The 25266-nt window shown below is 34.9% G+C and overlaps 1 protein-coding gene and 1 long non-coding RNA gene across 2 annotated transcripts in view; one reads left to right on the top strand and one right to left on the bottom strand.

Annotated features, from left to right (window-relative positions):
• Positions 1-25259, top strand: part of LOC117118060 (adhesion G-protein coupled receptor G6-like) — a 42551-nt gene extending 17292 nt beyond the window's left edge. Inside the window, exons 5-14 of the mRNA XM_033262553.1 lie at positions 11847-12042; positions 12209-12325; positions 12956-13074; positions 13218-13364; positions 16104-16664; positions 16760-16912; positions 17283-17401; positions 17574-17836; positions 22904-22970; positions 23429-25259. Of these exons, the coding sequence (XP_033118444.1) occupies positions 11847-12042; positions 12209-12325; positions 12956-13074; positions 13218-13364; positions 16104-16664; positions 16760-16912; positions 17283-17401; positions 17574-17836; positions 22904-22970; positions 23429-23921 (2235 nt within the window). The 3' untranslated portion in view covers positions 23922-25259. The remainder of the gene's footprint in view (positions 1-11846; positions 12043-12208; positions 12326-12955; positions 13075-13217; positions 13365-16103; positions 16665-16759; positions 16913-17282; positions 17402-17573; positions 17837-22903; positions 22971-23428) is intronic.
• On the bottom strand, positions 6063-12781 carry LOC117118061. The gene is made up of 3 exons (XR_004446994.1): positions 12691-12781; positions 7898-8137; positions 6063-7374 (listed from the first exon to the last, which is right to left on the bottom strand). It is a non-coding gene; the product is annotated as an uncharacterized LOC117118061 (long non-coding RNA).
• Positions 25260-25266: the final 7 nt, after the last annotated feature.

The following is a 25266-nucleotide window of genomic DNA, read 5'->3' as shown; positions in this document are numbered from 1 at the left end:
GGCGTGGATAATGTCCGTAGGTTCCCTACTACTTCTCAAGTCCTACATATGGCTGCAAGCAATGGGAGTACCCACCATGTCCATACCCCGGAATCTTGACTCGACAGTCATGCGAAGCTATGTAAGGCAAACGACAGGTGACGTATTGGCTCTCGCAGTGGAACGTCACCCCATTCAGAAAGGGAACGAAGACTGAATGGCAAAAGAAGCGTATAAACTGCAAAATACACTGGATCTAAAGGTATTGCAGCAAGAGGAGATGACAAGCCACTAAGGACACAGTATGACGTAGAATTGACCTGTGGTCGTCATAAAGATATGGTGTGTTGGACTCCTGCAGGAAATCACTGTGAAAGGAAGCGGCTATCAAGTTAATTCCTATCCACACCCAGTTGTAAGCAGCAGTGCGACTGGACAGTCTTATAATACCTGTAATAGTTCAGAAGTGGCTAAGAAATATTTAGTGTCGTAGAGATACTGCGGGGCAGTAGCCAGCTGTTTGGCTTAATGCTTGCCGTTGGAGTTCGAGATGAGTATCCCAGAGGCTATGGATACACCAGCACGATGTATCTCGCACCTAAAACACCAGTGAAGGCTTATCTGATGCCAAACTCAGATCGCAGGGCGATGAATCTATTACGATGTCAGCAGGCGTGAGTTGCTGGGAGCTGGTAGTAAGTGTTCACATCTGTGCGGTCCAGTGAGTGATGGTCGTGGATCACTGATGGATGACAGTGTACCAAGGTCCTTCCTGGATGACCAAGCGGCCCCGCTTGCCTCAATATGTGGAGGCTTCTAGAAAATGTGAGGTAAAGCGCTTATTCTCTACTACTTGGCTGGCTGCCCACGGTCAGCGGGTTTCCATACCAGTGGGAAAAATAAATCAAAGAATATATATATATAGCATGCTGGAACATGCAAACGCTACTAGATAGCAACCCAAATTCAGCTAGACCAAAGACAGCTCTACTTGATAAGGAATTGAGGAGTTATAGTGTTATTTTGCTCTCTGTGAAATGCTTCCTGCCACCGGTGAGAGAAGCTAACAGAGCTACCTATGGCCGTATCAGATCAGGCGAGATATTACTACAACTCTGTAATGAATACCATCTAGCATTAACTAACACTTTTTTCGATGCACCAGACCATCATTATTACTCATGGAAACACACTCGCTCCGGTCACTGGCACCTGCTAGCCTATGTGCTCATAAGTCAAAAGAATCTTCATCAAGTATGTATCACTAGAGCTATGAGAGGAGCAGAATGCTCAACGGATCACTATATGATCCTATACCGTTTTAAGTTACACCATCATCTTCCATGACGTATGTCAGCTACTAAACCAGACCAGATGTAGGGAAGTTAAAGGATCCTCTCATCAGAACCAAGCTGGAAACACAATTTTCTTCCGCATACAAGTCTGCAAAATTGTTCACCTGAGGAGATTTGGAGTAACTGTAAAACATATGTATACGATCAGTCTATTGCTGTACTTGGTAAACCAAATCGACGCAATGCAGACTGGTTTGATGAAAACGACATGGAAATATCAAATCTGCTCTGTCAAAAGAAAAAAGCACTTCATGCTATTTAAGTAATCCTGACTCTACCATCCTAAGAAAACTGTTTGTGGGCATCAAATCTGTTCTTCAAAGGCAAATTAGAATGATGGAAGACACTTGGTGGAATAACAAAGCAGATGAGATTCAAAGACTGGCTGATTCTGGTGACACTAGAGCTTTTTACCAGGCACTGAAAACAGTATATTGATCCCAGATCACTCCGATTATGGACTCTGATGACATCGCAGTCCCGACAGATGGCAGGCAAATTATCAAGAGATGGAAATCTCACTTCGAACAACTGTTGAATCAGCCATCGAATGCGGATCTATTAATTGTCAGTAACATCACTCAAATACTGGTTTTCTGTGATGCGGACTCTTTCCTTAAGATCGAAGAGGTTCGTACTGTAGTTGAAAACCATCGCACAGCATAAAGCACCAGGAATAGATGGTATGGTATCCCTGCTGAGGTATTCCAACATGGTGGTGAAAAGTTGTTCAGATCGCTGTTTGATATTCTAGATTTAATTTTGAAAAAAAAGAGAAATTTCCCAAAAAATTTTAAGGATGCGGTAATCATACCGATATTTAAACGGAAAGGTGACAGGAAAAAATGTGGTAACTACTGAGGGATCTCCCTCTTGTCGATTGCAGGGAAGATTTTTGCAAAGGTCATTATTACAAGATTAAACCCAATTACTGACGTAATACTGCCTGAAGCTCATTGTGGGTTCATCAATACTCGCTCAGATGGCAACATTTTTCATCTCTAACGCCTAAAGGCGAAAACAAAAACTTCAACGATCTGTGTTCGTGAACTACTTTATGCCGACGACTCAGCTATCGTTGCACATTCGGAGTCTGCTTTGCAATGTATCATTGATAAATTCGACCTAGCAGCCACCACAAGCTTGGGTTTGACTATCAACACCATAAAAACTTAAATTATTATTCAACCACTACGTGGTGAACAATATAGCCCACCAAGAATCTTGCTCCAAGGAGTACAACATCAGAATGTCAACCATTTTACGTACCTAGGCAGCACAGTCATAATTAACAACTTATTTGAAAAATAAATAGAAAAGCGCATCAGCTCAGCATCTGCAGCATATGGCAAACTCCAGAATAAAGTTTGGAAAGCACTAAGAGCAAGGTTTATCGAGCTGTGGTACTCTCTTGCCTTCTTTTTTCATCTAAAACGTATACACTATATCGAAAACAAATTCAGATGTCCCATCTAAGGCACATTATGCATATAAAGTAGCTGGACAAAATCTCAAATGTCGAAGTTATAAGGAGAGCAGGTATGCCCTGCGTTGAAGCTCTGATCACACAGAGACAATTGAAATGGTCTGGGCATGTCGTCCACATGAACGAAGATAGAATTTCCAAGAGCGTATTCTATGGAGAGTTAAGTAATGGGACAAGAACAAGATACCGCCCTCTCCTGCGGTACAAAGACTGTCCAAAAAGACATCTTAAGTTATGTGGCATGCAACCTGACTGTTGGGAGACTTATGCTGCTGATACAATCACATGGAGGCGCAAATTTAAGGATTATGCAATAGCTCTTGAATCATCAATAATCCAATATAATGATCAGAGATAACAAGTGTGATCAAGCTACTTACAATACAACTAATAAATAGAGCTCAGGGAGATAAACTATCTGTGTGGTCATGGTGCTAAAATGAACAATGGAGTCGGTAACAAACTAAATCTTATAGTGGAGATGTGTATAAGAGACAGCCTATACCCATATTTAATGCATATGAGAATAATCATGAAAAACACAAACATATGCTAACTTATGACACACCTAAAACACATCGTTGTCATTTGGGAATATTCTATCAATTCAACTTATGAACATTCATTATTTGTATATTATAACCATAGATATCACTCCTAAATAGATCCATGTCATTTTGATTAGTGGATTTCGTATCACGTGACATTGGTTAGTTACCCCGTTTCGTCACACTCATCACGGAAATTTATTTCCATTCGTCATTTTTTTTCCGCCCATTGTACGGTGCCTAGGATACGACATGACGACAACTTTATATAATCTTTCGATTGGTTAAAGAGAGGCTGGACTGTTCTATTTAGAAAAAAAACGGTGAATTATTTAGTAAAATATAAAATGACATGAATCTCCATTCAGAAAAAAGGTAGATTTGTTTTATAAAGTATTAAGTGACATGAATCTATTTTAGGTGTGTTTTAAAACAAATAAAGAATGTTATTTATTCGCGCAATGGAAAGAGTATTTTCATGAGTTGAAAGATTGGCTGTTTTATTTAAACAATCTTTCAACATTCCTCACATTGCGCTCATAAAAAATAATTATTTGTATATATTAAACAACGCATTCTTGAAAGTGTTGCGGGTAGCGCATACTTCTGAGGTTAGAAGCATCAATCTTCTTTTCGAATTCATATTCATCTGAAATGATAGAATAGATTAAAAAATAGTAAATGTGCATTTTGAATGATACCTACAACATTAAACAATTATTATATAATATTACTGTTTAGCAAATGCAGAGTTGATGTGTGTTTAAAATAAAGCTGAAGCCAATTTTTGAAAAGATTTATGAGGACATTGTCGTTCATAATTATATTAAGTCAACCAATGTGGAAACTCTATTTTTAAAGTCACACATTTACTGCTGTTAATCAAATGACTATTTTTCTTTAGAAAGTACGTCAACCAAAACTACAGCTAAATGTATTTTGTTTGTATGCATCATACAATGCGAAATATGTACTGGACGCTATATACACAAATGCACTGTTAGTTTAAAGTAAGGCGCTACTGAAAAAAGTATGCTTCGTCGATAACATGAAAATGGTATATGTTCAACATTTCTTTACTTTAACCATGGTGGTTATAAGTAACTTAATTCGACATCAATTCTCACAAAATCATGTGTCGTAACAGTTTTTTTTTAGAATTAAAAATGACTATTCAAAATTACTGTATTGAATTTTGATGAAATGATGAACGTAAACTTACCTTCTATTTCATACATTGCCATTTGGATATCATTTTCTGTCTCTATCATAATTACCAATATCCGTGCTTTTAACTCTTCATCATCTGCTGAGTCATCTACTACTATGCAATTTCTGTTTTTCATCATAATGCACTTCACCGTTATAGAAAATACGAATACAAATTAGCATTGGTGAACTATTACAGTAATATGGTTTTTCAAAATTTTAGTTAGCATTTTATTGAACACCGAAAATTACCGCGTTTATACAGTTTCTGAAGGAAATTTAAATCTTCTGCTGCAGCTCTGTATTTCAATATACAGCATTAACATAATTTGCATTTATATCATAGGAATAAATAACCCCGAACCCGGTCTCGAAAGTATATATATTTGAGGTAAACGACACAGTTCGGGCACATTGAGGCAATGTCTGTGTACTATTATTATCATCTTTATTATTTTAAATATTAAATTGTTTAAACTTTAGTTTGGTCTGTAGAGTATTGAGATACAACGTTAAATTTTCATTAAATAACTTGTCAGCGTTTGCTGCATGTATTACCTCTGTTCCAAGGGCATAGATAGCTTTCAATAATTGAGGAGGGGTTAACTAGAGGGTCCAATATTTTTTTCATATGACACAGAAAAGGATTACTGTATTTAGTTAATACAGTATAGCGGTAGTTGTAAATTAATGGATAAGTGATACACCTGCTAACTACTTCTTACCATTCCATCCAATACAATTCACCACTAAATGTCCATCACTGGTAAACTCAGTCAAGAACGTCTGCAAAAGAATGGCTTCTGTGTCTGCTTTTATCATACCACCAACTATGCTGTCTTTCCAGCTTCTTTGACTGACAATAACCGGGCAAATAATATAAATAAATACCTGTTGCGCATTCAATTATTGTTACTATAAAAATAAATACATGTACGCAATTTTTGTTCACCATATGAATTTGTAAGAGCCAAAAACAGCATCTAACAGAACAGATTAATTCTTGCTTTCTAGCGCGTATCATTCAATGTTTAGTGTGCGTGTTCAGCGCGTGATGTAGGCTACGTAGTGAACCGGCGAACGCTTGCATTCATTTCACTGTAACATGTGAATTTTGATGGAAGCAAAATTATAACTGCAAACATATCCGCCATCAGCATTTCTCTGGAACATTTTTTTAGAAAGGAACAAACATGTGTAAATAAAAAAATTGGGAATGAATACAAAATTATGCAGTAGAACCAACAGAACAATTATTAATATGTTACATTAATAAAGCAGACATTCGCAAAATACACTAGTTGTATTCTAATGAAATTAAACCCCGATTATAAAAGGCAGCACTCTGAGACTAACTTTGATGTAATTTATTCAACACAAGCTTTCGCTGGCAGTCAATGCCAGCTTCATCAGGTGTGTGAAGTAAAAAATTGAAAAGAAAATAGAAAAGAGCTAATGCATGCATAATTAGCAAAGGTATCACAATTAACCAATTAGCAGTCGGATACAATGTAATATATAATGATCAGAGATAACAAGTGTGATCAAGCTACTTACAATACAACTAATAAATAGAGCTCAGGGAGATAAACTATCTGTGTGGTCATGGTGCTAAAATGAACAATGGAGTCGGTAACAAACTAAATCTTATAGTGGCTGAGAAAGCCTACATCTATATTGAGGCCACTATTAATACTATCAAATTTATGAATAATGTTTGTTTAGCAATTTATCTCTCATTTCTGTTTTTAAAGCAATTACTCAAGAGCACAGCTACTGTAAAGTGTGTAATATTATGTCCTGGTAAATTAAAATGAACTGGGCCTATCTTTTTTGTTGTGACGAATGTCAAATTTATGACCATTCATGCGTTGTCTGACAGTTTGGCAAGTTTCTCCTATGTAAATAGTACCAGGACATTCAGTGCATGTAATGGCATAGATGGCGTTAGATGAAAAACATGAAAATGATCCACTGATATTGTATGTAACTTGATTAGGCCCTGTTATGGTATTGCTAGTGTTTATATGTGGGCAAAGGCGACATTTCTGTTGGTTACATGGAATGGTGCCCTTAGTGGTGGGGGTGTGGGGTGTTTTGTTTGAAGTAAGCTATTGTTTGAGGTTGGGTGGTTGTTTGTACGCAAGCACATGTTTGTTAGGTATGATTTTGTGAAGTACAGGGTCACTATCTAGTATAGGTTGTAGATCGTTGATAATGTGTTGTAAAGGCTTAACAAGTGGATTATAGGGGATGATAAGTGGGACACGATGATCGGTCTCCCCGGAGACTGTGTAATATTGTATGTATTGTATGTGTAATAATCTGTGTATATTGTTTAGACTAACACGGCTTCATTACAAATTTTACCCCGTAATTTAAATAAATGAAGGATCTAAAATTTAGTTTTGTTTTATTACACCTAGACCGTTAGTTGTATCAGAATCCTTCTTCATTCCACCTATGGATAGCCTGATGCTGTAGCGACACCATCAAAGGAGTTTATTTCTGTGAAATGTGCAGAAAAAATAAAATAATGTACATAAGTACTAACTTTTTTCAGGACTAGAACGCCACGATTCAGCCCCATGTCGTGGTTTGCTAGCGATTTTCTGCGCATTAAAAATGCGTAGAACATTGCATTTACATGGCACGTGCTGTGTTGTGAATTAAACACAGGATTGTGCCGATGATGGTGACAATCCTTTTAAGTTACGTTGTTGTGGCTCCCACTGAAGTGCATCCATACAATGGGACAGAAGTCCTGATGGCATCTGCTTTTTAGTCACTTTTAATTCTATAAACGAAAACAATTAAATAAAACAATGATAATTAATCATGTTTATTGTACGCACACAAAACCCTGATCAATCATGGTCCGGATAAAAAAATAGTTAAAAAGGAAAGAAGTAAACTTGGTAAATTTTAGCATTGCGAAAATAAAAGTACATCGAAGCATACACCTACATATAAAACCTTATATTTAGACTCTTTATGGGGATAGGTGAGAGTGTTCCGTGGATTAAGTTATTAATGTGGAGCGCTAGGCTTAGGCTTATAAAAAGCTACATACAATTTATTGTGTATATTATTGTGTAACTAAACATGAAAACTGTTGATAAAGAATTGACATTAAAAATCTGTTTTAAACGTACTTAGGGAAATAATACTAAAATATGCTTACTTAAAAACCGAAAGGACTATTGAATAATCTCAGGTAAGAAAGTATAATACATACTCTAAGTATTGAAATACTTCATATATTTCATATATAGTATTTCGTTACTTGGAGTATGTATTATACTTTCTTATATGCTTACTTGTCTCTGTAAAAAGTTTAAAGGAAGATTCATTGGTATGTTTTGGGAACCGCTCTACTGCTTCCTCCCATGATAAAACGTTCACACATTCAACAAACTTGGTTTTGACTGCATTAAGTTGCTTTAAAAAGCGTGCTCGGGTGTTCCGCTTCTTTGAGGGTTAGCCTTTCGTCGATTACGTCTTTTAATATTGTGAACTTACTTATCGTCCTCACCTAAATCTTGTAGATTCATGATGAACTAGAGAAAAGAAATTGATTATTCGTACTTACTAGGCTTATTTACACAATTTTAGTATTGTACTGTAATTTTATGAATTATCAATATATATTCAAGATCCTAATAGACTAATTTTTATCTAAATTTTATTTTGCAGTTTAATGATAATCTATACACGTAAAGTATATTATCTGTTGTATTAACTAGGGGTATGTTGATGGGTAAAACTGCAAAGAGTTTTATCATATTTATCCCTAAATCGATAGCAGTAATGTATAAAGATAGACGCGTATAGGATGTGTTTAATGTCATCATCATTAATGATTGCTATTGAACGCATTCCTTTATCTTTTTTTTTTAATGTTTCCATTATGGGCCCACATGTACTTGAAATTCACTTTTTCCTGGTAACATTTACTTTGTATAACAGCTGTCGTTGAGATTTACTAGAGTTCCAATATAGAGAGAGTTGCGACATGAGACGCTACTGGGTAGCCATCTTGGCACCTTGCACGCATGAGTGAACGCAAAGCCTATGCTGCAGTGTGGCGATTGCAAACATAATAGACAATTGAAAAAATAAATAAATATAAATATTAATAAGAAAATGTTATGTCATTTGATAGTAAATATCTGTTAATCAACATGTGTTTGAAAAATCATAACAAAATTCCAAAAGAAATTGATTTTTATTATTATGCTATTATTAATTATTATATTACATGACGTTTTTGCTTGACCAAAATTGCATAGCGCCTTAGCTAGGCCTACAGCATCGAGTTTGCTCGGCTCATAAAATAGTAGGCGACAAGGCCTAGGCCATTTCACTGGACAACTTTGAAATTCGTATAGTAAATGGGTGTTTGTGGCACGCCTCAGCTAGCCAGTTCATCCACCGGACCGTATTAAAGCGATTATAGGCAGTTTCTTGGTTGTTTGTCGTTCTGCATCTTTACATTTGGTGTCAGAAGTGGGATTGCGGGTCGAACTTCGCTTGTAATACAATTGAGGACAGTGATGGCAGTGATGGCAAGCAAGTCATCTCTACGAGAAGTACTGTCAGCGGACAGTGGACGAGCTCCGTGCAGAATTTGGAGGCGACAAGGAGGGCAGCCTCTGGTAATGGGAATGCCAATGGTAACGGGAATACTGTGTATGTGCTTCCAGAAAGAAGACTCCGCTATTTTTCGGGATCTGAGGGTAGCTCCGTTGAAGCGTTTGTGGAGGATATGTGGGCAACTCTAAGAGTAAGAGGGCTAGTTGGACAGAGTGCTGCAGACTTCATCCTAGCACACCTGGAAGGCGCTGCAAAGAAAGAGATTAAACACAGACCGGGAGTAGCCGGTGACCCGGATGGAATTTTGGAGACCTAGCTTACAGGAAACATTTGGGGAACGGATGACATTAAGTACCTTGATGAGGCAAATATACAACAACGTTCAAAAGAAGTGACAATCATTCTCTGACTTTGCGTTTGATTTACTTGGACTCTCCGAAAAGCTCCGACGAATGGATGGTGCTCCCGATCCGGAACGGACTATTAGAGAACAGTTCTGTGACGGCCTAAAAGATAGTGTATTAAGGCGTGAACTCAGAAAAATTCTGAAGGACCCTGATGATAGTTTCTTTAAACTACGGGATTGGGCCCTAGACATGGAAGAAGAGGAGGGTCTGCACCAGAAGTCTGGACGACATGTTGCAGTCTACAACCACTGAAGCAGACGACCGGGTACTGAAAACTTTAAAGAACCTGACTGACCTAACTGAAGACATTCGTTCAAAGCAGGAATACATTAGTACTGTATACTGTACCTGACCTAGGCTAGGTGCCTAGGCCTAGTTAGGCTTAGGAAAGCCCCCCCCCCACACCTCTGTAGAGACCAGGCCTAGCCTAGGCCTAGCCGCAGAGCCAGGCCCTAACATTACCAAATAGTTATTAATCATACTGTATGTATATTCGATTCCTTTCCTGAATAAAAACACATTTCATGGTTACCGACTTCACAGACCTGAATTTTTCCTTTTTTACTGTAATATTGTATACTGTCATATCTATCAGTAGGCCTAGTAAAATCAGATTGTGTAAGCCGGTCAAATGATAGGGATTACCCAATGATACAGAATTACCCAAATGATACCTAAATGAATGATACGGAAATACTCTATTGTAAAATATTGAATACGACTACATAACAATACATTGTAATAAAAATATATCATTAAAAAAAAAATTATTATGATTATTATTATTATTATTATTATTATTATTATTATTATTATTATTATTATGATTATTATTATTATTATCTTCATCATAGTTAGTATTACTATTATTATTGTTACTATTATTATTCAGGAATACAAGAGTTTGTAGGGGGCGAGTTGGTAAAGGGCTAGTTTTCGAGGGGGCGACTTGACTGGCATCCCCATAGGCTAGTACAGTGCTGCCTAGCTCCTAGGAGGCCTATGCTAGGACTTTTTAGAGCTGACAGTAGGCCAGGTAGGTTGGCCTATGCTAACAATAAGAAAAAAAATCACAGACATAGGCCTAGGCCTATAATAGATAGTCGTAGACGATTCCTTGACTGGCATCCCCATAGGCATGTTTCCCAATTGTTTGACTTCTTTTTTTATGATTCCGTCCTGTGTGTGTGCGTTTGTCTGTGTTCTAAATTTGCTTAACTATTATTATTAAGCAATGTGTCTTTTCTAGGCTACAAAACGCCGCAACAAGTCTCAGGAGTAAGCCTACTCTTAAGGCTGTCTCTTATACACATCTAGATGTGTATAAGAGACAGGTGTGTGTGTGTGTGTGTGAGTAAGTAAGGTAAGTGGAGGGATTTGAATTGGAATTTTTAGGCCTTTGTTAAAATGCCTAAAGCAGTTGATTTTTTTTTTTCTGCCAATACAAAATAGTTTCGCCCTTGTCAACTTGGCGATCTGTTAGAGTCGCCTGAGCCTAGATTGAAACGCTAAAGAAACTTCGCATAAATGTCTACACACACACAAACGTGAAATATTGAATCCAATAGTTCCAATTGCATTACATGTATAGGATCGAAATAAAACATGTACAAATCAACCCAACAAAGTCGTTCCCTAACTAACTCGTACCTAACAAGTTCTCCCCCTAAAAATTTCTCCCCTCTAACAAATTCTCTCCCTAACAAATTCTTCTCTAATAGTTTCTTTATTCAAATTTGAATTTCCAAGAAAGCTGCAATAGCCCATCTGCAAAGACAGCAACAAATTGCTTGCATTCTTGCACATGCGTAGTCGGACAACACTATTTTTTTTTTGTATGCATCTCGAATATGATAAGCCCTCATGTTATTAGCATTGGAGGACAAGATCAGATCTCTGAAGATATTTTTCATAAATAAATGCTATAGTATAATTATATATAAATGGAATTGTGAGTGGGAAGAAAATTGCCCCAACTGAAATTCGAATTCGGGACCTCTTACTGTCAATGTTTATATAGTTGCTTTAATAATCGGATTTGAATTCCCAACAAATCCTCAGTGATCCAGTAGTTTGAAGCACATTATTGACATATAGCTATGCTTCTGGCTCGACTATGGGAGGATATGTTGCAGTATCCAAACTATTTCATAATTTGCAATAATTCTATTGAACTAAGATTCGAAGAACAATAATTACATTTTGTTTAGGAATAAGATATTGGCCTACTTAGCGAATTACAAATACGCATATCTTCATATTTCAGTTGGAAGGCGAATTATCTACTTCATTCGAATTATTCGTCACTAGCATATTTTCGGGAAGTGTTATTGCAGAATTGGAGATGTATTTCTCAGATCAAGCTCACAATGCTTCAGCTTTACGTGTGATGATAAGTGACGCTCTATTATCATTGCCGGAATACGAAACAGATCCTACTTATGTCATTGTTACCAGTATAAGTAAGTCTTTATTTGTTAAATAATTTTAATGAACGTGATGGAATCATAATGGTGCTTCTGTCTAAGAAATAGTGAGCATTATAATGATGCTTCTGTCTAAGGAAAAGTAGTTAAATAATGATCTACTACACGTTTGTTCTTAATTTTTCTCTTTATCTGTACACAGCGACATGTATTGGAGAAAAAGTCAACCAAGGCGGTATTTGGTACAGTTTCCCGGATGCTCAGCTAGGCACAACTGCAGAATCAACTCAAGTCTGCCCACTATACTCGACGGACCAAGGTTTGTAAGCGACCTCCAAACATAAGTTTCCATAGTTCTGTGGCGGTTTCGGCCAAGCCGTCTCAGTCTAATCTAAGTCCTGCGTAAGTAAGTCTGTCGGACACGCCGTCAGATAATACGGATCGACTATTGAATAAACTTCAAACAAAATTAACTGAGTTTCTCATAGCATTTATTGGGTCAATAAAACTGGTACCATTATCAACAACAAATACAATGTCGTATGCGGAGCACACAGCAGCCGCCGACCGGTTCCCGTTAACACCGGAATTAAACTATAAGTAGGCCTGTCCCTTACTGGGCTCTCAAGTCCCAATGACTGAGTTCGACTATAAACTATTTCATAGAACTACTACAGGTCCTACCTTACTAGACACTAACATCGGGATTTCCCAGTTCTAAACTTCATGAGATCCAGAGCTCAACTACTACATATCTTGGGCGATGGGTCTTAAAATCCCAACCCAGCTATTTTTAGATAGCCAATCGGCTCCCAGCATTAGGGAGTAGCCTAATCTATTTATAATAGGGGGGTGGGCTGCACCAATTCGAACATTTACGGTACTTAGGACTTATGTTACAAATTGTGTACGTAATTTTGGTATGTCTGTATTTTTCTATGTGTTGCAGTTTCTTTAGCAACACGTTACTGTGGAGGAGATTTCGTATCGGGAGCTATGTGGAGTTCCATTATTATTTTTGACTGCGACATCAGAACAACCTCAGAACAAATTGAAAGGATAAGTGAGGTAATAAAAATTAGGGCCTAGAATCTTGTAAGTAATTAACAAAAGCACTATCATTATTTTAAAAAAAAGCTTAGAAGCGTAGTTATAATAGGAAAATGTCATTGCAAGGGTATTCGGTTGTCAATAATTTTATGCATTTATAGTTTGAGGTTACTGAAGACAATGGTGGAGACGTTGCTGATGCTCTTGCAAACGTCACAAACAACACAGCTAATCTAGATGAAAATTCCACTGTGACCGTGTCACGTATTTTAGAAGACATTGTTGGTCTAGAAAATCCAGACGAATCGGTAAGTCTCTTGATCTGCTGCGGCCAAAAACGCAAACCGCCAATCAAACGATCTATGGTCGAGTAGGGAAGGTTTAAGTTTGTCGTTTCTACAGAATTTGTCGAGGGTATAGAGCCTGGAACTCCGGTTTAGCCACATTAATTTCTGGTTTTAATATATCACACTTGGTTAAATTTCATACAATTATCCTCACTACTTGAAAGTTAGTGACTTTCGAAACTTACTTACATTTTTTTTGTTGAAAAAGCTATCAACTTATGTATATTTTAATAAATAAAAAACAAAAAAGCGAGCGTTTATTCCTAAATGCATGTGCAAAGGCTAACTGTATTTACTTGACAACCGTCTGATTTTTAGTATAGGCCTAAATCATTATCAATAAAATCAGGTCTATCATCAATAATATCACTGTTAGTACGAATATTATTGTTATAATTATTTTCATCTATTTGAATTTTTTTATTATTTACTCTATTATTATATTTATTATCAATATATTTATTATTAGCTCATATTATTTTCATTGAATTTTCTTTGTGTGTTGGTGCGTGTGTTTGTTTGTTAGCAGTCTCTTGTGGACCACCTTTTGAGGAAAAACACCCTACACCAGATATCTCAAGAACTGATCTATTGATCTGTATGAAACTTTCTGAAAGACATTAAATTTTGGTGATGATTCAAATTCCAGTGTAATATTTGGGGTCATTTAAAATGCTAACGTCCGGACATAAATATTACAAAATCTGATCAATGGATGTGAATGCAATTTTTAAAAATGGCTTACTATGTTTCAAGAAAGATAATAATAATAATAATAATAATAATAATAATATTAAAAATAATAATTATTCTCATCATTTTTTATTACAAATCTCATAAAAGTTTACAACAGAATGTACCTAAAAACCCAGGTCATTAACTGAAAAATTCAGATCATGCAGGGTAAAACAAAATTTATGAACAATTCACAAAACAATACTTGATTAAGTAAACTGATTTCAAATTCAATTAACCAATTTTCGTAAACTTTAACAAGGAAATGTCGTCCCACATAGTGTTATGACGGGCGTTCCATATTGTGTACCTGATTAAAATGTCAATCTGCCCCCCCATGGCAAAAGGGCATAACTGACAATTTGCTGTTTTCGAGATATTAAGCAAAACGTGTAATTTATTTAGCCCTAAAATGTGTTTTAGTATTTGATTTCATGGTTAATGTATTCAAATAGACAAATAATGTCTCTTCCAGTGTAGCACACATTTTTTCTATAAATATTGATTTTTGCGCTCAAAATGTCAGTTATGCCCTTTTGCCGTGGGTTTTCTGATTCAAGACATGTTGACAAACTTTGGCAAAAGGATATAAGTACCCAGTTTAGTTCCTTTCAACGCAATTTTGAGTCAGATTTTTCAAAATTAACATTCAATATATAATTTCATATGTTAGTCATGTATAAACTATAAAATAAATGTACAATAATACCAAAGAAACGCATTAAATAATAAATACTAAAATTACAAAATAATAAACATATTTTAATTCACGTAATTACATTATAAATTAAGCCTATTATTATTATTATTATTAGCAATTCTTTTCTATGATCCAAATTCAATAATAAAATAATAAACAAACAAAAAAAAAACAAAAAAAAAATAAAACGAATATTATTGTTTTTTTATATTCTAATAAAATATTTAGAAAATGTATTATATATATAGATTTAGATGGAAATGTAAGTTGTTGTTTGCTTAGTGAACACAGTTGACTCTATTTCCAACTTCTATACAGAATAATTCGCATTAAACCTCTTAGCTTTAAGATCATCAACTTACTGGCTATACTTAACAGTTTTCCTCTCGTATCCTTTTCAAAATTGGTCTCTAATAATAAACTATTTTAATTCCATTGTCCTTCAGAATAATCATATCAGGCTTTAAATTTGTAATAAGAATATCGGGTTGAACATAATAACAATAATAATAATAATAATAATAATAATAATAATAATAATAATAATAATAATAATAATATTATTATTATTATTGGTAATGTGTTGTTTGTAATATGTGCTCCTTTAGTTCAATAATGGATATAATTATTTAAAGTAAACAAATTACGCCAGATTCAAAGGTTTTTTGGTACGGCATACAATCATATTTATCATTAAATATTAAACCTTATTTAAATTTTTTGTTAACGCCTTTCCGTATAGGAAAATGTAAATTAGAAGTAAAACGTAGTAAAAAGAGTAGAATTTAAGGATAGAGTTTGTGTCTGTAGTAATGGGAGTATTGAAGATGAAGTGCATTTTCTTTTGTTCTGCAAATGTTATAGTGATCTAAGAAAAAAGTATTCCCTAGCATTGCAAAATTTGATCTAGTTGTCTTCTAAAAACTCTATTATTAGGAAAATATGTAGGCTATATTTATCCATTATGCTGAGGAAAGGGATTATATTAAGAAAATGGATGAAACTTAAAATGTATATTTCAAACGTAACTCAAACACCTGAAAAAAAGCTTTCTTCTAGACATTCGTGAGCTGTCCTTGGTGTTTACACCGAATAAATCCAATCCAATCCAATACATGCTTTATCTTTTTATTATTGTCACGTCAATATAATTTTAATGTATATTTTATTTACAAAGGGCTGGAGGCATATATTTTATTTTATTTACAAAGAGCTGGAGGCCTACAGTTTTAAATAAAGACTATTATTACTCTGATTATTACCAGATAACGCTGGACGTAGTTGAAGTTATCGATAACGTAATCGAATCAGGTGTACTCGGGACAGATCTGTCAATGAGAGAAACATCGTCCTCCTTCGTGACCTCATTAGAGCGGCAACTTGCAACTGTAGCAGCAGCAGGCATGAATTTCACTAGTGTACTACCTCATATTAGCGTTATGACGTTGTCAGTAAGCTCATATTCTCTGGAAAACAGTTTGAAATATGTAGCCTTTTCAGAAGGTGATTCTGTTATCGACAATTTTGAACCGGATGACGTGAAGACTTTATTCGAGCAGATCATCCCCACTGACATGGTAGGAGCGTCCATAGCTCTTCCACCTGAGATTATCTCTATAAGCCAAGCTCAAACGGGAGAGGATGAGATTCGTGTGTATTTTACTGTTTATCAGAATAGTTCTTTGTTCATTTCAAACAAATTGGCTAACAAGTCTACGAAGGAAGTTAAGCGGCAAGTTGGCAGCCATATTATTTCAACTTCGATAGAGGCAGTGAATGTTGATGGACTGGTATATCCTGTAAAAGCGACTTTCCTTCCACGTTTTGTGAGTAAATAGTTATACATAATAATTATTATATATTATTTTCCATGTATACATTTTTAATATAAAATCCCTTTCGTGTATTTGTTAATTTATAGACAAATATAAACAACACAGAATGCGTTTTCTGGGATTTTTCTCTTGACGATGGCGTAGGTGATTGGTCAAGTGATGGTTGTACATATAACAAAACAGAAGACAACCGTATAATATGCTTGTGTGACCACCTTACCAACTTCGCTATACTTGTTGTGAGTGTATCCTAGTTTGTCTTTTTTATTATAATAACTTCCAAATATGAAACATGTATTTAAATGTATAAGGCTAAAATTTATTAGAGAATTACCATTTACCTGCATGTTAGAGAACTATAATGAATAATACTTTGAATTTCTTTTATCCGATACTGCATTATTTCGATTTCTGCTTGGATGCCATTCATCAATTTAGTCTTCCAGTGTTTTAATCTAGAAATGATATAATTAGTTTCTGTATTTCGGTATGTTAATTACAATTATTACCTATACATTGTTTTTTTTTTTTTTTAGTGTAAAGTTAAGATGAAATTAAAGAATATAAACACAATATTCTTTTTCATTTAAATTCAATTTATAATCACAGGATTACTATGAACCTAAGGATTCGCCGATTCAAGATGTTTTGACTATCATTAGCTTGATCGGATGTATTGTGTCTATTGTCTGTTTAGCAATTACGATTTTCACGTACTTGTATTTTAAGTAAGTAATTTCTAGATGCTTTATCTTTTAATGTAGAAACATTTAATATGTTAACAATAAGATTTATCAGGCTTTTACTAAGCATTATACTAAAATGCAAACAGCGCCACACATTATTTAGTAGTTATATTTATTCCTTCATGCTTAAGTTGAGTTTTTCTTACAATTACAGGAAACTTCGAAGCAAGCGCCCTCAGCTAATTCTCATCAACCTATCAATATCGTTATTTTTCCTGTACCTAGTGTTTGTTAGTGGAATAAATCAGACTGGTTCAAAGAAAATATGCATCGCCATTGCCGCATTACTCCACTATTTTGGACTGGCTTCAGTATTCTGGATGTCAATTGAAGCTGTTAACATGTACCTCGTGTTTGTCAAAGTTTTTTATGATGATATAGAATATTTCATGCTGAAAGTATGTGCAGTTGGATATGGTAAATATTCTGTTTAAAGAATAATGATAAAAATATATGAATTTTAAATCAGTTAAGAGCATAATTTCCTCATTTCAGCTGCAATTCAGTCATCTGCTTTACCATTCATCATTTTTCTTATTGCGTCTTACTTCTTATTTCACCATAGTTAACATGAGCATTCCAAAACTCGACTGTAGTAATTTCAGAAAGTTCTCTGGTGATGCTACTGTAATATTGTAGATTGTTGGTTGGTCGGTGACTTTAAATAAGATAGAACACAGTTCTTTTTGTATCAATACACTGCAAAGCTAATATTCAGCATCAACTTCTACTGTATGTACAATCGACTACTAACTCCAGGTTTCTCAGATGTTATTATAGTTGAACCCATTCGGAGTGGAGTCAGTTCTCAAGCTCTTCTCTCCGGTGTCTGACTCAGTGATGTGGGTTGTTTGCCTATTATAGTCAATGTAATTGGGGTGTTTTTAATTAAGTCACCCCCATACTTTCAGAGTTTCTGATTGGATCAGAAAAATTCTTTCTCTATGATTGAATAAGTTGTTTACCAAAAAGCTGTGAGTTGCTTAGCGTGATTTGAAGATTTTGTATAGGTCCTTTAGGCTCCTTAAATTTTTAAAGTGGTGAAAAAAACGCTTCACCAATGCAGTTTAACATTTTTCTTTTCAAAGCATTCAATAATGACCTCAGCGTGCTGATTATAAAACTCATCGAAGGCATATTTTAAAAGTTTACAAGGAATATTTTCTAGGTCGGTTGCGTTATTTAACAGGTTAGCCACATTTTTCACTCCACATGGGTAATTGGTTGATTTTGAGATTGTGGTGGACAAGCAAAATAATTTAAAGTTTCTTCATCTGCAAGAGGAAATTGTTTCGCAAACCAATTTCTAATTAATTTTGCTTTTTTGGAGTCCGACGTAACAAACATTCCGTTGTCATCTTTAACATGTACTGAGGTTTTCTTGCTTGACTTTGATGATGATCGCGCTGCTTCAAATATACATCGACTTTCATTCGTTGAATTAATAGTATTTGCTAAATCATGAATGTATTCATTTTCAATCTGTTTCATTCGTTTCTTTCGGTTTATCTGCTTGCTAATATGTGATCTATCATAAGCCATTGCTGAATTTTTAATTTGGTTGTATAATGCCTTTCTTTCAATAGACAGTCAGACTGCATATGGGATCGTTTGTGGTCTTCTTATGAGCTGTTCGTCTAAAAATACCAATTCTTCGCTTTGCGGAGATTTTAATGTATTCACATATTTGATCAATTCTTTTGTTTGGATCATTACTGTGATCGTTGCAGTTCTCTGTAGCCCTATTATGTACCAATTTCTAATGTAATTTTGTACGCTTAGCATAAAATAACTAAAAATAACAACTAACGAGTGGTCCTTTTATGAAAACAATTGGCCTCTGGCTCCCGGAATAAAGGTAAAGTTCTGGTAATTTTGTAAACAGAACATCACCGTCTGCAGCGTCTCTTTTGGCTTCTTTGACAACATCTCCAATCATTTATATTATAATCAAATTTCACTCTCATTTCAGTCCCCCTGTCCTTGTTCTCATATAATATAAGATATAATTATAAGATACAAAATATATTTACTTGTCAACATGAAAAACTTGGTTCACGTGAAATTAGGTTTTTTTTTTCCAGTAGATAACAAAATAAAATAAAAAAAAACAAACTAAAACACATAAAAAGATGCAAATGGCAAGTAACTACTAAAAAAAAAGTAACGTACTTGCAATACAAAAGTTGGAATTTAAACTACTTAATAGCCTAACTAAAACTACAAACATTTCCATAAATAAAATAAAGACAACAAATACATATTACACTTTAGAAATCGAGTGTAAATAAAAGGAACATTGTATAGGTCTTACATATAATATATATATATATATATATATATATATAAAAAGATAGACCTAAACTATTATTTTAGGTCTATCTTTAATGTTATTGAGTTGTTAATAATAGACTTCCTAGACCTATTTGAGTTGCACCTAAGAGAGCGAAGCCTACCTGATTTATTGCTCGAGTTTATAATTATGATGCATTGACACTAATTTATAGCAATACTTAATTGGGGGCACAAGTTCAATACGAAACAGGCATAAGAATTGGTACATCTTATATAAAACCAGCAGAAAATGCTCGCAATCTCTGAGCAGTGTCCGATTCAACCATGACTATGAGAGATCACATCACATCAACTTCCAAATCTGCATGCATGTCAATAAGAAATATTAGAAGATAAGAATCCGACAGTACCTGACGAGGCAAGTCATGTGGCAGAACTAATCACTTATGCCTTTGTGACATCCTCGCTTGGATTATGGAAACTCTCTCCTTTATAATATCTCACAGCATCAATTCTCCTGTGTGCAGCGTCTTCAGAACATTGCAGCAAAAATGCAAACCTTCGCTAGGAAGCGAGACAACATCACCCCAGTTTTTAAGAAATTGTATCAGCTACCGGTACAAAAAAGAATCGTATACAAGATTGCAATGATTGTATTTAAAGTTCTCAACGGACATGGCCCTTCATATTTTGCAATACTTGTGAATTAATAATATAAATCATCACGAGCAGGTGACTTAGATCGTCCAGTCTTGAACTTCTCACTGAAATATCATCGAATACCAGGTGGGGAGAAGCTCTTTTGTCGTTGCTGCGCACAAGTATTGAATATTCTCCCCCATCCACATTAGGATAACACAGGATTTTAGAAGATTCAAGAGAGAGCTAACAATTCTTTTTCAGTGCTACAATTGATAAAACATTCACCGATGTTTCTAAGACAGGTGGGGGACAGTTGTAGCATTACTGTAACAAAGTGCTGCCAGACTGAGAATAGCTTTCCCCCTTTGTCATCTGCCAGCCGCCGTTAGCCTCGCTACTTGGGCCTAGAATCCCATAACGGGTCTGTGGTTTCTGAAGAAAACAATAATCGTTTAACAAAATGTAAATTTAGTTTTCCCCGACGTTCATTCAAGAGCGTATGTAGAAGAAAATATAATAATTACCTTAACTCACTGGCAGAGCAAATTGGCTCAAACGAAAAGAGATTCTAGAGTTGGCTAAAATGTAAACTTAAGTGGGTTTCCTTCAGTTATGTCTCAGGGCAATATTTCTGTTGAATCTTATTTGATAAAGTGATTTTATTTAGTGATTACTCTCTGTATAGAACGCAAGAATGTCCGATCTTCCTGATTATATATTTGACAATATGTCAACAATGGTGGTAGATAGGTATTCTGTTGAAGTAGCACTCAGAAATATTAATATTAATAAAGTCATTGGCAATGATCAAATCAGCAGTACTGTTTCTAAAGTAGCCCCATCTCCGCTCTCGTATCCACTTTACACAATTTTTCATCCATAAATCCAACTATCCATAAATTCAGGAATTTTTCCAGCTACATGGAAATTTACTAACGTCTCATCAATTCACAAAAGTGGTTCGAAAAAGGAAATGGAAATTTACCGTCCTGTTTCTCTGCTGCCTACTTTATTAAAATTATTTGAACGAATTGTTCATGATGCGGTTTATAATCAATTAAGTTCAGTTATTACACCAGTTCAGCATAGATTCATCCCTGGAAGATCGTGTCAGACCAAACTTGCATTGCTTCTTTCTACAGCATCCAAGGCTTTGAATAGTAAGAAGCAATGTGATGTGATCTACACTGATTTATCTAGGGTATTTGACTCAGTTTCCCTTAATTTTATTGTTTATAAGATTTCAAAGCTTGGTATATCGGGTAATCTTTTGTAGTGGTTTTCGGATTATTTGACTGATAGGCAGCAGAGAGTTGTTATCAGTGGAATTTGCTCCGAGTGGCTTCCTGTACTTTCTGGAGTTCCTCAGGGGTCAATTATGGGCCCCTTGATTTATCATCTATATATTAACGACCTTCAATCTGTGTTTAAGTTGTCACATTCACTTTTGTTTGCTGATTACTTAAAACTATTTAAGGAAATGTCATCTCTTCAGGATGCTTATTTATTACAGGATGAGTTGAGGTCACTTACGAAATGGTCAGAATCTTGGAAACTTTCCTTAAAAATAAATAAATGTAAATCATTATGTATCACGCTGAAAAGAAACCTATTTTATTTACATATAAGTTGAATGACCACGAATTATATTGTGTTAATTTTTCAAAATGATCTGGGTGTTTTAATAGACAAGAAGTTCAATTTGTGTTACACGTTAATTATGTAGTGTTGAAAGCAATAAGATGCTAGGGTTAATGTGGAGGAATTGTAGATTTATGAACAATGGTTGGGCATTAGCTTTACTTTACCGTTCAGTCGTGCCCCCACCTGGAATAGTGTTCAGTTATTTTAGTTCAATTTCTGTCACACAGGCTCAGCGTATTTTTAATGTTCAGAATAAGTTTATTAGATTTCTTAGTCACACCTGTCCCAATTATAATATCTCTTTTTTCTCTTGAAAACCGTGGAATTGTTTTTTAACATGATATTTTTGTACAAGTCTTTGAAATCTGTTTTTGATTGTCCTCTTGCTTCTTTAATCTAAATGTTCCTACTCGTACTCGCAATAAGTGTTTGCATCACGTTCGATACGTTCGTGTTGATTGCACAGAACGGGGCATTTTCAGCGGTTACCCAATGAATTAAATAGTCTGCTTTTTACTTGTGATTTTGATCTCTTTTATGATAGTTTAAATGATTTTAAAAGTAAAATTGTTAAATCTTTGTAAGCGCTTTTTTCCCCCCAACTTTTCACTTTATTGTTTAAATGTATTTTATTACGATTTGATTTAACCTGTTAGTGGCAGTTTTTATAGCTGTTGGTTTCGAACTGAATAAAATAAAATTACATTAACATTTTATAAATTATCTCGGTAGACGCTCAGACACATCTTAGTAAATCGCGTAAAAAGTAAACGTTTTCCTGCAATCTGAATTGATTCCAACCCATCATTTTTTTTTAACTTACCCAAACACTGCATCTCGACTCGGAATGGTGCACTGCACTTTGCAAATTATTTATGTTTTTTTTTTTTTTTGTATTTCTAGGTGTTCCTTTTGGTATCGTTGCAATTTGTATGGCCATTGATATTGACAACTACGAGAATGCGAAATAGTACGTATTGAATAATGTGTCATAACTGCACATCTACATGAAATGCAAACATGTGATAAAACTAGATATATTTAAAAAATCGATAATTTAATTAATTCTAACATATTTAACTATTATAATCTTTACTCATTATTGAAAATTGCGTATAACACATGTCTATATAATACTATTATTAGGCCTAGTGTTTTACTTATTTAAAATTAGCATATTTGCTATTTATCATAATACCGGTCTCCCTCCAATTAAAGAATACTTTTGAGACCGGGGTTTCCATGGCCTTAAGCAGATTCGGTCTCTAATTAGAATAATAAAAGACATTTTGTTAATTTGGGACCACAGAAAAGTATTCTTTAATTGGATGGGTCTTTATTTGGAGAAGGACATGTAGCTTATTATTATTTGATTGAAAAACAATTTTAGGATGACGATGTACTAATTTTAATATTTATTTATTACAGTTGTTTCATTTCTTCTGGAAATATTCGAAATTTCGGTTTTATCCTTGTGATCGGCGTCCTTCTGTTGCTTAATTGGGCAATTTTCTTCTTAGTCATGTACAGTCTAACTTGTGGGCGAACAATTGCTAATAAAATCGACCAATCAAAGAGGAAGATAGTTATTAAACGTTTACAGAGTGCTATAGCTGTTTCTGTCCTACTTGGTCTAACATGGGTATTTGGATTCCTGGCAATTGATTCAGATTCGTCTGCACGAGATGGGTTCCAGGCTTTGTTTTGTATTTTCAACTCACTTCAAGGCCTCTTTATCTTTATGTTGTTCTGCGTACGACAGAAAGATATTCGCGATGCGTGGAATGGATGCTACAAGGAAGGCGACAGAGGAAGTAGGGTAAAATACACCACTAATACGACCAACAAGGGGAAGGTTGAGGATCGTAGTATTCCACTAACGAATAATTCTACTGAAATCTCAAATACTAAGAGCAACTAATGTTCGTAAGGAGAATATCCAGTGATCAATTATTATATTAACGTAGTAATACTTTGAAAAATAAATCGTTTTCTAGTTCTAGTTTCTATTAATATTTCAATACATATTACCTAGGTTTGTCCATAATGAATCGATAAGACGGTAACCAAACGGGTCTAGGCCAGATTGTCGAAAAAAAAAGTAGATAGGAATATCCTTGTTGAACTATATATTTTAATTGGGTTTCTTAGTAGAATTTTAGTTTTTACGCTGTTGTTATTTACTGTTATTCAGTCCTGTGTGAAATTGGGATACATCAGTTTGTTTTTTTTTTTTAATTGGATTTTTTTTTTTTTTTTTTTTTTGAAATCCAGTTTGTCGTATGCCAGATTACCGAGACCACTTTGCCGAATCCCAGTTTGCCGACTCAAGCACAATGAATTCCAGTTTTCCGGTTTTTTTCGTTCTTTTGAAAATCAATTAAAAGCAGCATAAAATTCATTGACAGCAGCATAACATTTACGATGGAATACTATCTTACTCTTACCAGGTCCGTGCTCTTTATGAAGTAGTGGTGCTCGCTGGCGCCAGCAAAAAGTCAGGCCCGGGGGCCGAACTTGCGACAACATTTTTACCTTTACAAGCCATTCCAAAACGCTATGCTATTGTTATTTATTAGTAAAGTAGTGGCATGTTGATATAGTTTAACTATTCCTTTTGTTCTATTCTATTGCTGTAAATAAAATCGAATTAATCAAATAAAATGCCCGATAAACATTATTTATAATAAATATATAATGTTCAATTAAGATAATGCACCTTAAGGAAATAAAATAGGGCCAACACACGTATGCTGTCCCCAGAAATGTGCCGACATGGGGGCCGAATAGAGCCCCTAATGACTATAACTGAAACATACTATAACATACAGAGTCAGTACAACAATGTATATGTCAAAAAGTTGAGATGTTTATTTGGCAATCACCAATTCAAGACTCAGGCTGGATATACATAAGCAGGAACTTAAATAGAAGAGTTATCTTATCTACAAGAATAGTTTACCATGTGGGTTGAAGGGATTAACAATATAAAGTAGGTGTGAAAAGGGTTGACTACAGGGGGCGGAAGAAGGGACACAGGGAAAGCTTATTAATTAAAACTAGACAAAGAAAGACTGTATGCTATACAAAGAACATTACATAAAGAAGGTATAATAATTAAAACACGTAGACGTTTACTATGATTATGGAATGCATTTATTGGATCCAAACGACGATTTTCCCAGCTGCGACCTATAAGCATTTTTAGCTTAACCACCGCTCCGCTATGTGCGAGCGTTCATCCAGTTGTATGAGATATATATATA

Source organism: Anneissia japonica, unplaced genomic scaffold (genome assembly GCF_011630105.1).
Source record: "Anneissia japonica isolate Jap-2015-1 unplaced genomic scaffold, ASM1163010v1 scaffold287844_len763494_cov143, whole genome shotgun sequence".
In the NCBI taxonomy this organism is placed as follows: domain Eukaryota; kingdom Metazoa; phylum Echinodermata; class Crinoidea; order Comatulida; family Comatulidae; genus Anneissia; species Anneissia japonica.
This window is presented reverse-complemented; position numbering and strand designations above follow the sequence as displayed.